The 15,939-nt window shown below is 34.7% G+C and overlaps 9 protein-coding genes across 9 annotated transcripts, besides 1 other annotated feature; 3 read left to right on the top strand and 6 right to left on the bottom strand.

The window, feature by feature from the left end:
• Positions 1-149: 149 nt before the first annotated feature.
• On the bottom strand, positions 150-1,849 carry TVAGG3_0013920 (aspartyl-tRNA synthetase family; the record flags this gene model as incomplete). Its single annotated transcript, XM_001579698.2, has 1 exon — positions 214-1,827. The coding sequence occupies one exon, from the start codon at positions 1,825-1,827 to the stop codon at positions 214-216; it is 1,614 nt and encodes a 537-aa protein (XP_001579748.1).
• An 817-nt stretch (positions 1,850-2,666) lies between these two features.
• On the bottom strand, positions 2,667-3,773 carry TVAGG3_0013910 (spectrin binding; the record flags this gene model as incomplete). The annotated part of the gene is made up of 1 exon (XM_001579699.1): positions 2,667-3,773. The coding sequence occupies one exon, from the start codon at positions 3,771-3,773 to the stop codon at positions 2,667-2,669; it is 1,107 nt and encodes a 368-aa protein (XP_001579749.1).
• Positions 3,774-3,810: 37 nt separating this feature from the next.
• On the bottom strand, positions 3,811-4,632 carry TVAGG3_0013900 (protein ubiquitination; the record flags this gene model as incomplete). Its single annotated transcript, XM_001579700.1, has 1 exon — positions 3,811-4,632. The coding sequence occupies one exon, from the start codon at positions 4,630-4,632 to the stop codon at positions 3,811-3,813; it is 822 nt and encodes a 273-aa protein (XP_001579750.1).
• Positions 4,633-6,082: 1,450 nt separating this feature from the next.
• On the top strand, positions 6,083-7,063 carry TVAGG3_0013890 (protein serine/threonine kinase protein; the record flags this gene model as incomplete). Its single annotated transcript, XM_001579701.1, has 1 exon — positions 6,083-7,063. One exon carries the CDS (start codon positions 6,083-6,085, stop codon positions 7,061-7,063), a length of 981 nt encoding a protein of 326 aa, XP_001579751.1.
• Positions 7,064-7,765: 702 nt separating this feature from the next.
• Positions 7,766-8,721, top strand: TVAGG3_0013880 (RNA binding; the record flags this gene model as incomplete). The annotated part of the gene is made up of 1 exon (XM_001579702.2): positions 7,975-8,721. One exon carries the CDS (start codon positions 7,975-7,977, stop codon positions 8,719-8,721), a length of 747 nt encoding a protein of 248 aa, XP_001579752.1.
• Positions 8,722-9,147: 426 nt separating this feature from the next.
• Positions 9,148-9,622, bottom strand: TVAGG3_0013870 (uncharacterized protein; the record flags this gene model as incomplete). Its single annotated transcript, XM_001579703.2, has 1 exon — positions 9,296-9,616. One exon carries the CDS (start codon positions 9,614-9,616, stop codon positions 9,296-9,298), a length of 321 nt encoding a protein of 106 aa, XP_001579753.1.
• A 549-nt stretch (positions 9,623-10,171) lies between these two features.
• On the top strand, positions 10,172-10,570 carry TVAGG3_0013860 (uncharacterized protein; the record flags this gene model as incomplete). Its single annotated transcript, XM_001579704.1, has 1 exon — positions 10,192-10,497. One exon carries the CDS (start codon positions 10,192-10,194, stop codon positions 10,495-10,497), a length of 306 nt encoding a protein of 101 aa, XP_001579754.1.
• Positions 10,571-10,904: 334 nt separating this feature from the next.
• On the bottom strand, positions 10,905-12,194 carry TVAGG3_0013850 (aspartate aminotransferase family; the record flags this gene model as incomplete). Its single annotated transcript, XM_001579705.2, has 1 exon — positions 10,993-12,189. One exon carries the CDS (start codon positions 12,187-12,189, stop codon positions 10,993-10,995), a length of 1,197 nt encoding a protein of 398 aa, XP_001579755.1.
• Positions 12,195-12,586: 392 nt separating this feature from the next.
• Positions 12,587-15,573, bottom strand: TVAGG3_0013840 (uncharacterized protein; the record flags this gene model as incomplete). Its single annotated transcript, XM_001579706.1, has 1 exon — positions 12,897-15,527. The coding sequence occupies one exon, from the start codon at positions 15,525-15,527 to the stop codon at positions 12,897-12,899; it is 2,631 nt and encodes an 876-aa protein (XP_001579756.1).
• A 20-nt stretch (positions 15,574-15,593) lies between these two features.
• Positions 15,594-15,939: part of a mobile genetic element that runs on past the window's edge.

The raw sequence follows: 15,939 nt of genomic DNA, 5'->3' as shown, positions 1-15,939 counted from the left end.
AAGAAAAAATCTGTAATTTACGTCTCAGCTACAAAATCTTCAAACAAGAAAACATACACATACTATTATTATAGGATATCAGATCCAAAACATCATTGTATTATAATCATTCCGTATAATGTATTCAATCTAAAGAAAATTTAATAACATTGTGGAAATTTATAAAAAAAATCAATAAATTTGATAAAATAAGTCAAAATTTCTTAAAAAGCTTTATGGTGAGACACGAGTTGGGTCACGTGGGAAGAGGGAACCACGGCGGACGTTGTGGAGTCCGAGGAAGAGGAATGTGATACGGTCGAGACCGCAGCCGAGGCCAGCGTGTGGAGGAGCACCGTAGCGGAATGATTCGACGTATGGCATGATTGGGGAGAGATCGACACCCTTCTTAGCAGCGCACTGGAGAAGGAGTTCTGAGTTGTGGATACGCTGAGCGCCGGAGACGATTTCTTCGCCACGGAGGAACATATCGTAAGAGTTGGAGTACATTGGGTCATCTGGATCTGGCATTGTGTAGAATGGGCGGACGGCGGCTGGGAACTTATCGAGGATGAAGAAGTCTGTGCCGTACTTCTCTCTGACGAGTCTGCCGAGGCACTTCTCGAGTTCTGTGTCGAGGTCCTGGTCTGGCTTCATCTCTGGGTGGCCGTTCTCGTTGAGGAGTTTGACGGCATCCTTGAAGTTGATGATGCATGGCTTGATGACGAGTTCCTTGACGTGCTCGCCGAACTGGGAAGCGACGGCCTCAATCTCTGGCTGGCACTCCTTCTGAAGGCGTGTGAAAACGGTGCAGAGGAGTTCCTGGAAGAGGAGGAGAGCCTCGTGGTAGTTTGTATCGAAGGCCATTTCGGCATCGAGACCTGTGAATTCTGTAAGGTGGCGGTGTGTGAATGACTTCTCAGCACGGAAGACTGGGCCGATTTCGAAGACACGTGGCATGCCGGAAACAACAGCCATCTGCTTGTAAAGTTGTGGAGACTGAGCAAGATATGCCTTGGAGTCGAAGTACTTAACTTCGAAGACGTTGGAGCCACCCTCGGAAGCTGTTGGGATGAGCTTTGGTGTATGGATCTCCTGGAAGTCGCGGGCAAGTAAGAATTCGCGGAAGAATTGGCAAACCTTGGACTGGAGGCGGAAGATAGCCTGGTTAGCGACTGTTCTGAGATCTAAGACACGGTTGTCGAGGCGGAGCTTCTGTGTAACTGTTGGGCCCTTAGCAGCGGCAGCCTTGGCCTTCTTGGCTTCCTTAGCCTTGGCCTTCTCCTGCTTCTTGAGCCAGTTCTTCTTGCGCTTCTCGACCTGTTCTGGTGTAAGCTTGTTGCCTTGTTCGTCAATTGGATTGCCCTCAGCATCTGTTGGGAGCTCGAACTTTGGACCCTCTTCTTTGGCACCTTCGTGGTTGAAGGCAGCCTCTTCAGCCTCTTCTTCGCGGTCTTCATCGGCTTCAGTGATTCTGGAGCAGTCTTCGACCTGAATTGGGAGTGGTTGCTGAGACTTTGAGACAACACGGATTCTCTGGGCCTGAATCTCTAAGTTCTGCTTTGTGCAGCCTGTGATTGGCTTTTCTGGGACTGTAACGGTACCCTTGATTTCGACGTAGGACTCGACTGGGATGTTAGCCTTAACAGAGGAGTAAACCTGGATTGTAGCGATTTGGTCACGGATAACAAGGAATTTGCTACGGTTCTTGGCGAGGAATCCGCGGAATTCGATAACCTTACCGACATGTTCCTCTGAAATCTGTGGAACACGAAGGAGTGTTCTGTCTGTAGTTTCCTTAGACTGGATGAGAGGAAGTTCTTCGATGACACACTCTGGTTCTGTCATTGATATAAAATGCGGCCAATAGTTTACAATTTACAATTTCATCGTCAGAACTCAATTCATTTTTTTATATTTGTCGTTTATGATGTTAGAGTTCCAAAAACGTTTTCAAGACGTCAAAATTAGTGATCGGTTCCTGGAGAATTTGTCAAAAAAATTTATTCACTTCTCAAAAATTTGAGAGGAATCTATGCCCAAGATTCAAATTTAGACAGCTAATTGAGTGGCAGACTTTTTGGTTCAAAATACTGCTGTATCACCCAATGGTTGGTTAAATTTTTGATCAAGCACCATAAAAATTCTCCAACCTGCGAATAAAAATTTAATATTCGTTGAGTCATCAAAGTTTAATCCAGAAAGCTAATAGTTATTGATTGCTGATTTGCTTGAAAGATATTTGTTTTCACATTATCGGATGTTAAATTGGGAATTGCAAATCTGTTGTACTTTGCAAGATTTCAATTTCTTAGTTTCCTCTAAATGCATTGTTGTGTTGATTGGCAGTCTGTATGGCGACTGATAACTAATGACCAATCAATAAAAAAATTAGATATTCATTTACAGAAGAACTTGTTCGTTATGATATTGATTGTCTAATCCTAATTTAATCGATGTTTCAATCAAACTTAGTTACATCTACTAATAAGCCACTTTCAGTAATAATTTCAGATATATGGACTCAGCATATGTACTAATAGTTTACACTGATGGAAAATTAGCAGATGAGATGTTAAAAAACATTATTTTCAATAAAATGAAAAATTAAAATTTAATTTTGCTTAGAAGAAGTAGCATCATTAAAATAAAATCGATATATAAAAGGAATTCATGATAAACGAACTCTAATTATCCTTTTTCGAATTAATAAGCTTAATGATTTTTTGCATGCCTGATTCTTTGGCTGCTTCAATTGGAGTAACACCATCTAAGCCTGCAATATTGACATTAGCACCAGATTCAATTAATTTCATAACTAATCTTTGATTTCTTGCTTTGCATGCAAGAACTAAAGGAAGAGTTTCAACGTTGGTGTCATTTAGATTTGCCCCATTTTGAAGTAGGAAGTCAATAGATTTTGAATATTTTGATATCAACGCATAGCATAAAGGTGAGAGTCGTCCGACATCAAGTAAATTGACATCAGCGCCTTTACTTACTAGAAATTCTAGAAGTTTCATGTTTTCATTGAAGCAGGTAAATGATAAAGGTGTGAATCGTTCCTCAAATATTATGTTCACATCGGCTCCATTTGAGAGGTAATAATTAACAGCATCCTCTGTTCCAACTTTCAATGCATTGAACAATCCTAGCTTAAGATCATCCTTCTTGAAATTTGTGTTCCTGTAGCCTGTTTGAGTCAAATAGTTGATTGTATTAAGTTCTGCTTCACGAAAAGCCCTTAAGAATACTTCATTCTTGAATTCATCATCAACATTTTTGATATCTTCAAACAAAATTTGGATAAATTCTACTGATTTGCTGTCAATAGCTTGGAAAATATTTTCTTTTGTGATTTTGGCACCTTTAGAAACTATGTATTTGCAAATATCAGTGGACTTGTTTTCTAAACATAATTTAATAAAGTCATCCTGCTTTATGTCAGCTCCTAACTCCACAACTTCTTTAACCATTGTTAATGAGTTTGTTTTTATTGCTGCAGTCAATGGATAAACTCCGAATTTGTCTGGTAAGTTAATATTTGCACCATTTTTAACCAAATATCTTGCAACATCAGGGAATTTATGCGAGCAGCAGCCAATTAATGGCAAAGCATTTAATGGTTGGTTGACATTAGCTCCTTTTGAAACTAAAACTTTGACAACTTCAAGGAAACCTTTTTCACTGGCGATGCTTAATACTGTTTCATCATTATCAACAGTTGTGTTAATGTCGGCACCGTTATCAATGAGATATTCAGCAATTTGAGGGAACTTTCCGCGACATGCCATTGAAAGAGCAGTTTTGTTAAGTTTCTTTCCGTTCTTATCAATATAATATCAATATATTTGCTCCGTGTTCAACAAGTAATTTGACAATATCGTAGTATCCATGCATGCAAGTGATCCAAAGAGGCGTCTTAAAGAACCTTACGCTTGATCCTGCAAACATTGTTCTCATTCCTTGTGTATCGATAGTGATAGAATTAACGTCTGCATGCCTTTCGATAAAATATTTCGCCATTTCATAATTATTTGTATTGCAAGCGTAGGCAATTGCATTATACTGGATATACTTCATTTCTCCTGCAACAAAGTTCACATCTGCCCCTAAATCGAGTAAGAACTGGATCAGCTCATAGTTGTTCTTCCTGCAAGCTCTGATGAGTGGTGATTCTCCTGGTTCTCTGCCCAGATTGATGTCGATAACAGCACCTTTACTTCTGAAATATTTTGCTAAAGCTAAGTTTTCGCACTTTGCTGCTTCTGTGAAGCATGTTTCATTTAATGCAGTTGATTTGAATTGAATATCACATCCATTTTGATATGAAAAGAGTGCGGCTAATGTATTCCTGTAATGTACGCAATCAGGAATTTGAACGACTGCGCATTGATAATGGGTCAAAAGCCAATCAGCAATGTTGTTCTTGTGGCTTTGAATTGCAATTCTGTAGCAATCAAAATCAAATGCTAAATTCTGTTGCTCACAGAAATGAATGATAGAAAATGATCCGCCTTCAATTGCATATTTTGTGAGTGTGGCATTGAAGGATGCCCCATTTGCTATAAGGAAGTTAAAACATTCGTTTGCTCCATATTTTGCACTTATTTCCAGTAATGTCAGCGGAAATTCATTGATTTCGAATGTCATATCAACATGAAAATCAAGTTCAAGTGTTTTCTGTCGAAGGGCATCTATTTGGTCCCATGCAATGATGTAGGGAATGGATCCTTCAGTGAATATATTAAGGACTTTATCGGCTTCAACTTCATATTTCTCCTTTTATTCAATGTATCCATATGAACGGAGGACATTGGATAGAGCTTTTGATATATCGCGTGGTTCAACTGGGATTTGAACTGCGGTTGCAATCTGATTATACAATTTGGATATTTGTGCCATTAATAAGGGATTGTAGCACGCAAATGCATCAATTAACTGATATACATAATATGCGCGCACTTTTCCTCCCAAAATCAGTGGGATCACGAAACCACTTATTTCATCTTGATTATTACCATTAAAGGACCAAATAGATGTCTCCACATTAATGACATCGGATAGATCTTCTGGGATGTCGATATCCTCCAGGCAGAGTACCCTGCGGTCGTCAGTATAGAAGTCCGACATAACAACTAAAATTTTGACAAATTACGTTTAAAATTAATGCTTCTCAATTAATTGTCCGGAAGAAATAGTAAATTCAATTAATCCTCAAAACTGATATTGAATGATATGTGATTCACACCTATTCCAATATATTTTTGATGAAATATCCAAAAATTTTTCAAATCTGAACAATAATTTGAATATATTAAATATCTTGATAGTATATTTAAAGTTTTGAAGCATGCTGATAAATATTTGCTGCTTATTTCATATATTTAATGATAAATTAAAATGGAAGAAATTGTAAAATCGTTCTATAACTACAAATTATGTCAAAGTATAAGAATTACGTGTTACGGTAGCTATTTAATCCATATATCAATTAAAATTCTGGAAGATTTTTTGAATAGCAAAAATAAACTGAATTACAAAAGTGACAATTATTTTTTAAAAAGCATTCATTGTTATTCTACAGAATGTAGGTGAATTAAATTTATTGTCAATTGTAAACTTCACAAAGTGAAAATGGGTTAATTTCGTAAATAGAATTTTATTTGACTAAATTTCAATATTAATTTTATATGACTCACTTATTTATTTTAACAGATTTATTATCTTTGAAATTCAATTTGAGCTGAATTTAAAAACTTCGTAAATTGGAATATCCCGATCTTCTACAATAACATTTCCACTTTTTTTAATACTGAAATTGGATAAAAGCTTTTGAACCGCGATAGGAAATGTAGTCAATAATATTATCAATATTATGCTTTAATATAACTTATTGTATTCGTATTTTTCAAAAATAATCGGTTATTCATTTGTAATTTTCAATAGTTTATTTTTAATAATATTGAATAGTTCACAATTTTGTTAAGATTAGATTGTCTTTGTTTCTTCTTTAATTGATTTAATACAGTAAAATTTTTCAAATTATTTTTCTTTCCTAACAAAAGAATAAATTCTAAAGACACGCAATATTATATATACCATGTCGGAAATGTGCGTAATGCTTGGTGATGTTCCTGTCGTGTTCAATAAGGAATTTGGGCACTACACATATATTGATACTATTGGAAAAGGTGCAACATCAATTGTAATAAAAGCAATGAATAATAAAACTGGAAAAATGGTGGCTTGCAAAGTTGTTTCTCGCTTAGTTTTAATGAAATTATCGCAACTCGAAATGTTTGAGCAAGAACTACGCATTTTAGAAAAGGTTAAACATAAAAATATTTGCAAACTTTATGAAATACTTTACTACGAAGAGGTTATTATGGTAGTCATAAAATATTGTTCAAATGGTGACCTTTTCGATTATATAACTTCACTTGGAACAGTCGGAGAAGTTCAATGTTATCGTATTATCTTGCAATTAGCAAAAGCTCTTAGCTACTTGCATAGCCGAAAAATATGCCATCGCGATATCAAACCAGAAAATATTGTTTTTGATGAAAACATGATACCAAAATTAATCGATTTTGGAATTTCTACTGAAGTTTTAAACAATGCAAGAAAGAACCATTGCTCAGGTACATTTCTGTACTGTCCTCCAGAATGTTTCAATAGTGTTCAGTTCGATCCAATGGCCGCTGACATTTGGTCATTAGGAATGACCTTATATACAATGCTTTTTGGATGCTTCCCTTGGAAGGAGCAGTCCGAAGATGAGATTGTTAACTTTATTTCCACAACACAAATTACAGTTCCACCAACATGCTCTCAAAGAATGAGAATGATTTTAAGACGCATGCTTGAATTCGATCCAAACTTAAGGCCTAGTGCTGATGATCTTGTAAATTTAATTGAAAAGGATAACCCACATTCTATGCCGATTATTCCAAAAATCACTTTACCAACTTCAACAAAGCCAAAGAAATCGGGAAAATGTACTCTGCGTGAATCAGCTTGCTCAGTTATTGGATTTCGTCCTAAAGCAGCAACGATGAAACCAGTTTATATCCTCCGATAATTTAATCATATGTTTGAAATATTTTCTTTATGCGGTTATATATTGTTAGTTTAAACAAATTATTTTGGTATGAAATGAAATGCATTTAATGTTTGTAATTGAAACTTAACATCTCTTTATACTATTATATAGATCATTCGTTGCTGATAGAAGATCTAACCAAATAATTTTGGCAAGGACTCAAACAGAGGCGTCAACAATGTTTTTACCAACAAGAACAAGTTATATTTTATTAAAATTAGGTTACTATAGATCTCGAAAGAAAATTCGTTTTCGCTAATTAGCATTTACAGCATTTTTTTCAGATGGATTCTAAAAAAGTTAAAATTAAATGAAATATATTCCCAATATGAGTTAAATGAAGATATATAGCTGAATTTCAGGTTTAATTCTTTAACTAATAATAACTTTTAGTTAAAAATCAAGTCTAGCAATTAATTCGCTTGACAGTAAATTTCAAAAAGCAAGAATTATTAAGTAATCAACTCATAGATTATATTCTATAAAAATCTAAGGCATTTGACCATCACAATAAGTCACAATTATGAGTTTGAGGAGTGAAAAATACAAATTGTTTTGTGCAAAAAATTGAATGGAAAAGCTTGTCGAAAACGACAAAACACCGAATTGTTCGATTATTTACAATCTCAATCATGTCACTAGTATAATAAACAAGGTATTATGTTTCTGAATTACAGATGAGACGATACGCTTTACAAAAGTGTAAAATTTACAATTTCATAAGCTTATGTGAAATCCGTGACTAAGAAATTTTGCTATTAGATCAATGATTTTGGATCGCAATCGCGAACTCTTGTTCGGCCATATTCTATTTTGTTTACAACCGTCATTATTTTGAATTGAGTACGATAATTGGTTAAATTTTTTTCAAGTAAAAATATTTATCAAAAATGCATAACCCCAACCAAAATCCACCAATTGCCCAGCCAAGAGCAAGAGCAGCTTTTAGGGGTCCACGTCCACAATCCGAATCATTTCAGAGAACTCCTGCATCTGGTCGAAGGCCAAGATCACAAGTAATCACACCTTCTACTAATGTATTTATCAATTATATTCCTCCTCGCTTTACAGAGCAGGATTTAAGGAATTTGTGTTCTCAATACGGAGAAATCATAAGTAGTAAAATTATGATTAATCTCGAAACTGGCCAGTCCAAGTGTTTTGGATTCGTAAAATTTAGGGAGCTTTCACAAGCTCATGCTGCTATTCAAGCTATTGATGGAATGTCAATAGGCAACAAAAGACTTCTTGCCAAATATGCTGAAAGCCAAGAAAAGCACGAAAAACTTTCCACGATGTTATACATTAAGCACTTGCCTTTATCCATTGACGTTAACGGTGTTTACCAAATTTTTTCAAGATTCGGTGAAATTACTCAAGTTTCACCACACTCTGTTGATTCGACTGATCCTCAATACTGGCGCTGCTTCGTTAGGTATCAAACTCAGGAAGCTGCAACTGAGGCCATGTCAATGAATAATCAAATCATCGTGGAAGGTTCTCGCCCAATTCACGTCAAATATGCTGATGAAGCTAGACTAAGTGGATCTTTTGTCCTCCCGCCTACTGGTTCTACACCAAGTGCACCTACCGAAGATGAACAAAGAAAACTCTTACCGAGCTTTTTCTTCAACTAAGAAACTGTTTCTGTATCATGTAAATTGAATAAATCATATATATCGTGTCTACATTATGAAAAATCATTACAAATATTTCTTTCTTTTTATCTACTCATCATAATTTTGGGCTTCGAAGTTAATTTTGGTATTTGGAAAATATAAGAATGATTATTTTGATGATAAAATCAATTATCTGAGATCCGTAGAAAATTGTTCGATTCCTTTCTTAATTTATGGTCCACTAATAGAAGTAAATTCATATTAAGAACAGTGTAAATTTTCTTGTGGTTTAATCCAAGAAGAAATTAATTGACAATAAATTGAAATAAATTTTCAAAAATCATTGTATTGGTGCTTTACATGTACACTCTAAGAATTCATTATGTGTATGTATGATCTAGAATGTTTATAATGGTTAAATATATATTTGATATATGTGTATATGCTATTTACCTAAAGCAGGTAAAAGCATGATATGGACTTCATAGCACATGAACCGGACTATTATTGTGAATGTTTAGTTAAAGTAAAAATAAAGGGATTTTGAGTATAGATTATTTTAACGTTTTTAATCAAATATAAGTCTGTAAATTTATTGAATGCGAACATCTAAAACAGTCTTAACTAAAAGGTCTACAACTTGTTGCTTATGGTTGCGGATTTTATCAGCAGCTTCCTTAGATTGTTTCTTACGTTCTTCCTCAAGAGATTTCTTAAGTTCTTCGATTTCTTTTGCAGCTTGAGCCTTCTTTGATTCGACTTCCTGAGCATATTTTTGTTTTAATTCTTCGACCTTTTTAGTAGCTTCCTTAGACTTTTGTTCTCTTTTCTCTTTTCCTTCGCGTTCTGCATCCTCAACAATCTTTTTGCACTCGTCTTCTGCTGTTAAGAGCTGGACCCAGTAGTCAGTCATTGACGATTCTGAAGTTTACGATTTTTTAATCGTCATCTTTCTTCGATCTTGATCGTCTTGGTAAACACAAATAGATATTTCTGCAGTAATGAAATGCCTATTGAATATACTCTTAGTATTCAGTATATTGGAATTATTAAAACTGAACACCATCAAAGATTTCATGCAAATTTCAAAATTTACAGATATCCGATATTATTTCTATGTGCTTTTTGCTCTACAAGGTGCATATGTTGAAATATGCAAAGGTGAGGCTTTATTCACATCTTGGTTCGATTTGAAATCTCAAATCATATATACGCAATGCGTTCAAATATGTATTATTTATAATTGTCTTCTGTATAAGTGAATTCATGACAAATCATACCTTCATTCAAAAATTTCAATTCAGAATCAAAAATCATTTAGGAATTGATGATCTTATAGGATCAAATGTGCCAGATTAGACATTCTAATGATTCTATAGTGTAAAAATGCTAGAATCGTCTGTGCAATTATCAGAATAACGCAGTGTAATCGTTTTTTGTCACTTTTATTCCAAAAAAATTTTCGATCAAAAATCTCCAAAAAAAAATATGAGAACAGAAGGAACTGTTGTTGAAACTCCAGCTCCAACAGAAAAGCCAACAACTAATGTCCAAGCTGAGGGTAGTGAAGAGCAAGAACTTACTCCAGAACAAATGGATTTCATTCGCGAAAAAATTCGCCCAATCAAAATAATGGAAGTTGTTTTCTTTTTCTCAATAATTGGTGTTTTCTTATTCATCTATATGCGTGTTTATAATCAACCATTCCCACCTTTCTTGAAATTCATTCTTGGAATAGATGATGTTGTCTATCCTCGCGATGCTCAACCAAAAGTTGGGTCAAACAATGCATAATATTGTTTTACATTAAATGAATTTGTTATTTTCTTAAATCTCTATATTATTATCAACAAAATTGATTATTCTATTCGAAATTTCCTACGCGCTTCATCTCTGAGATAAATTACTTTAAAATACGTTAATGTTCAACTCAAAATTTCATTTCAAATATATATTTGTTATAATCAAGTATCAATAAGTCATAACAATGTCCTAAGTGTAACTAGGCTACTCTTACATACCAATACTCTATATTTTGAAAGACTTTCTAAAAAATATTATTCTAAAAGGTTTTTATCTAATCTAATAGTATTAACATTGATTCTATTCCTATGTAAATAATTTACGTTATTGTATGAGGATGAAATCGCGAAAAGTGAATTTCATATTTCGGAAATCAATTTGAATAAAAAAAAATATGATTTCTGAACAATGAGAACTTTACTGTGGATAAAAATGAGAGAATGAAATTAACTGGTAATCATCTCTTTTAAAAAAAGAAGCTAAAATTTACTTGCGCTTTGCAACAACGTTTGCAACAGCCTGGGCAACGAAGTCAACATTAGAGTTGTTAAGAGTTGGGACAGAGATACGGCCGTTTGCTGGGATGAAGACGCCTTCCTCCTCACCGAGGATCTTGACCTCGTCTGGTGTAAGGCCTGTGAGAGCGAACATACCCTTCTGCTGAGCGATGAAATCGAAGGACTTTCCGGACTTCTCTTCGAGGAGCTGGACGAACTTGGCACGGATGTCGATAACTCTCTTGGAGATGACCTTGAGCTCTTCAAGCCACATCTTGTGGAGCTCTGGGTCGTTGATGACTTCTGTAGCGATGTATGAACCGTTCTGTGGGCAGACGGAGTATGTGAATCTGCCGATTGTGGCGAACTGAGAGCCAACGCATTTAGCTTCCTGAGCATTAGCGCAGACACCATGAACGCAGCCAACACGCTCACCGTAGAGACCCATGCACTTTGAGAAGGAGAAGCAGACGAAGAAGAAGTTGCCTTCCTTAGCAAAGTTACGAATAACAGAAGCATCTGTGTCTGGATCGCCAGATGCCCAACCCATGTAGGCGAAGTCGAAGCATGGGATGTGCTTCTTAGCCTTGACAGCATCGAGGATTCTCTTCCACTGTTCTGGTGTTGGATCAATGCCTGTTGGGTTGTGAGCGCATGCCTGAAGAAGGACAACGCAGCCCTCTGGAGCATCTTCGAGGGACTTGATGCAAGCGTCGATGTCGAGGCGGCAGTCCTTAGCCCAGGCGTATGTGCCGAGTTCGAGACCCTGTTCGCTGAAGATGGCCTTGTGGTTAGCCCATGTTGGGTTGGAGAGGAGGATCTTTGGAACCTTGAGGTGGTCCTTGACGTATCTGGCAACTAAGTAGAGAGCACCAGTACCAGCGCATGACTGAATTGATGCTGTTCTGTCAGCAATCTCTGGGAGAACTGGGCCCCAAAGGAATTCACGAGCAGCCTTAACAAAGGCAGCATCGCCTGTCATTGGGAGATAGTCCTTGCTGTGCTTGCCGAGCATCTTCTTCTCAGCTTCGCGAACGCAGTTGAAAACGTATGGCTTGCCATCTTCTGTACGGTAAACACCGACAGAAAGAAGAGCCTTCTTCTCGAGCTTGGAGGCATTGTACTTTGTGGCGACGCCGAAAATGGCATCCGGAGGAGCTTCTGGGGTGTTAGCAAATACTGACATTGCTGTAAATGAAGTGAATTCTTTTATCGTTTCTAGCGGCTTCAGAAAACGATGGTTTACAAATTTCATCGTTTTCAAAGTGTTCGGAATTCATTATTTTCTGAACCTTTGGAGTAATCTGATATTAATGAGGAATTAAATTTGAACACAAAAATTAATTTGAAAGGTCTGAAATTGAATAAAAACGATTTTCAAGATTGATTATTAAAATAATATAAATCAGGATCTAAGTAAAATGACAAAAATTGTATGAAATCGAACAAACATTTTAAAATACCTTGATTTATTCATATTTTGCTTTAGCATTACAACTATAATTCAAATCCTATATAGATTGTTCATGTTAACGCTAAGAATAAATTTCAAAAAAAAATTCAAAAAATCAAAAATGAAATTACAAAACTCGAAAATCTCAATTAAAATCATATTTTCAAAAAAATTTTGGAAAGTAAATATATTATAAAATTAATATTTTCCCTGATTTACTGATTATTTTCCTGTTAATCCAGTTATTTCTTAATAATTTTTTTTAATTATCGTTAGTTCTGTAGTTTGAAGCTTTGTTGGCCTTGATTTTCATAATGGCATTCTATTTAATCTCGACTTTTAGACGTCCATTAGTTCGATATTATTAATTTTTAACATTTTTATATTTAGTTTTTCCAAGTAAAAAATACCATTGCAGATAATATAAAACATACAAACATTTAATATTTAGTATTGCCATTCCTCATCTGCTCAATCATTTCTTTGAGCTCATTTTGATAAATCAGCAAAGATCTAGTTCTCTCTGGTGAAAACTTTCCTGCTGAAATGAGTTCACAGAGAGTGTTATTCATATCCGCTACACTTTGAATAACATTATTTGATTCAACTTCTTTTTCATTTCGGAGTACAAGTAAAGAAGCAGATATAGATGCAAGAGCTTCAAGCTGCTTAGTTCCTGGAATGAACACCATTTCTTCATTCTTCAGCTGAATTGTAATTGAATCGATAATTTGATGGAGCTTCGCAAGTTGCTCTTTCATAATTCTTGCATCTTGGACATCATCATGCAACCTTTGAATCACAGCGGTTCTATTTGTTATATATTTCTCAGTATTGATTAAATCACCAAAGATGTCTCTAATATTTTCTGATTTGATCTCCGTGAATCTTTTCAAAGATGTTTCGAACATAGACTTCAAATCTAAGTTCTGATCAGCTTTAAGTTTTTCGCCTGTTATTAAGCTGAATAATTGCAAGAAATACTTATAACAGAGAGCAGGTAGCTTAAACAATCCTTTATCAGGCTGATTGTTAAGAATTTTGATTGAGGTATCATGGTCATTTTCGATCTTCTTAATGATTGCAGCCATTGAATTATTTAGTTCTTCTCTAGTCGGGTCTGTAATTGAAACACTGAGTGATAAAGCATCAACAACCTTCTTGATGAAGACATATATATTTTGTTGGAAAATAACTTCATTTGATAACTTAATTTGAAGTTGATTTTCAAGTTTTGAAAAATCAGATTCAACTTCTTCAACATTAAATCCAGTACATTCAATATTGAGCATTTTAGCAATCTTGTCCCTAGATATCTTATAAACTTCTAAGACTTGAGCGGAATTATCTCTTGCACGCTTGATTTCATTGGTATTTCGGTTGATTTCTTGCTGAATGGTAATAAAAAGTTCTTTTAGACTCTGATCGCTGATATCTGCCTCATCAATAACAAATGCAGAACAAATGAAATTCATTAAATCGCTTCTTAGTTTCTGCTGTTCATATTGAATCAATTTCAACTGCTCCTTGGCATTTTTCTCATTGTTCATTGCTTGTGCAAACGAGTTCTTTAACATTTTATCCAACGGGAGATTTTCATCAATTGGGCCTATTTTCTTTAAAAATTCTTTAGAATTCTCTATTTCAACTTGATACTTTGCAGCATTTTCATTGTTTTTGCTTATTGTATTTCTTAACTCATTAGTAATATATTGTATCTGACGTACATAGCTAATATTGGTATCAATTTTGGCATCTGATATCATACTCTTAATGGAGTAAATGATACTTCTACAAAAACTATCTGTTTCATTATTAACTTTTTGTTCCAATTCTTTTTTGAATTCTCTAATATCAGTTAGTTGCTTTTTATATAAGTCTTTTGGAACGCCTTCAGGTCTTTCCATTTCATTTTGCAGCCTTGTAATTGTAGATTTCAATTCATTAACAGTCTTTCGCGCTGCTGTCTGTATTTCATCTAAAATATCAGAAACTTTTTGATCTTCATTAATTGTAGTATTGAAATAAGCAGCCAATGCTCTTAGAGCGGGATGAAAATCATCTTTATCTTCATCATTGTTCTCAGATTCGTTTTGAATTATTTCAACCCTTGTCTCTTTTTTAAGAATACGTTCATCACCAACTTCTTTTCGTACTACAGACATATCCTTTTTCAATACATCTAAGTCTTTCAATACTTGAGAATAAAGTTCGACAAACGTTGGTGCTCCTGTGATTAAAGGAATGAGTTGGACATAACTCTTGTGAAACTTTTGAATTGCATCTGGTAATTGTTCGTTAGTTGGGATGCACTGACGAAGGGCTGGGTATAAATCTCTTTCGAAAAATCTTCCAAAAGTTTTGGCGGTTTCTGCAATGCGATCAATTTCTTCAGATGTAAAAGCAGTAAAAGTTGTATCTTCAAGATAGTCCACTAGTGTTTGATCAACATTTTTCATCGAATCGTCACAGTATTTACGATATTGTAGTAAGAGAGATCTTGCAGCCGGGTCTCTATTACATGCATCAAATATAGTACTAACAGACGTATCCATTGCTTGAAAAAGCGCGATAATTTCATGTGTATAAATATTATGGATTTGATCTCCAAAAGCATTCATTCTCTGAACAAATATATCAAATTGCTCAGAATAGTCTTTGTAGAAGTTGAATGATATTTGACTTACTTCAGCATTTAATTTCTTTTGTTTTGCAATTTTCTTGCAGTGGCTTTTAAAAATTGGCATTGAATCCTTAATTTCTGCAACAGCATCAAACATTTTCTCGCAGTCCTTAGGCGAGGATATTTGATGTAGCTTTTGAGCATCGTTATCTAAAATGATGAAGTCATTTTGAAATTGTTGAATTGATGAAAGCTTTGAAAGATTTTCTGCTGCCTGTGGTGGAGGCTGTAATTTCAATTCTACTCTCTCTATACGCTTTGGTTGAGATGATGTTGAATAATTTCGACTTGGAGGCTTTAAATTCCCTAAAAGCCTCTTCTCTGTAATAGGATCCATTGTTGATTGAATTGTTGGTATTGGATTTCTTGCTGTTTTTGCCTTTTTCATGAGAAGATTTTACTGTACGTTTATTTTCAATATATTTGCTTATTTGTAATTTATCTTTTTTGCCGCATGATTTGTACAATTCATTAATGTTGGTATTTTAAAAGGTACATTCACTATTTTTGACAAAATTTTAAATTTTCATGGGGTTGTAAATCTTATAATAACTAGATGAATAAGGAATGAATCCCAGTATAATGTGCATCATTATATTAAACACTATATGTAAGGCTAATGATTCTATTAACACTTATGAAGATCTATAGTATTTGAGCAGATAAATTTGATAATTTCCAAAACTCTTATATTTCAAAATTAAAGTGTGCGAATGCATTTAAATGAGAGCAAAAAGAGATTGATGCTGTTAAAACTAGGTGTTAATTTGCAATTATTTCGCATCACAAGAACTACCCAG

This window comes from Trichomonas vaginalis, chromosome IV, assembly GCF_026262505.1.
Source record: "Trichomonas vaginalis G3 chromosome IV, whole genome shotgun sequence".
NCBI lineage: Eukaryota > Parabasalia > Trichomonadida > Trichomonadidae > Trichomonas > Trichomonas vaginalis.
The sequence above is the reverse complement of the archived record's forward strand: the minus strand, read 5'-3'. Positions and strand labels throughout refer to the sequence as shown.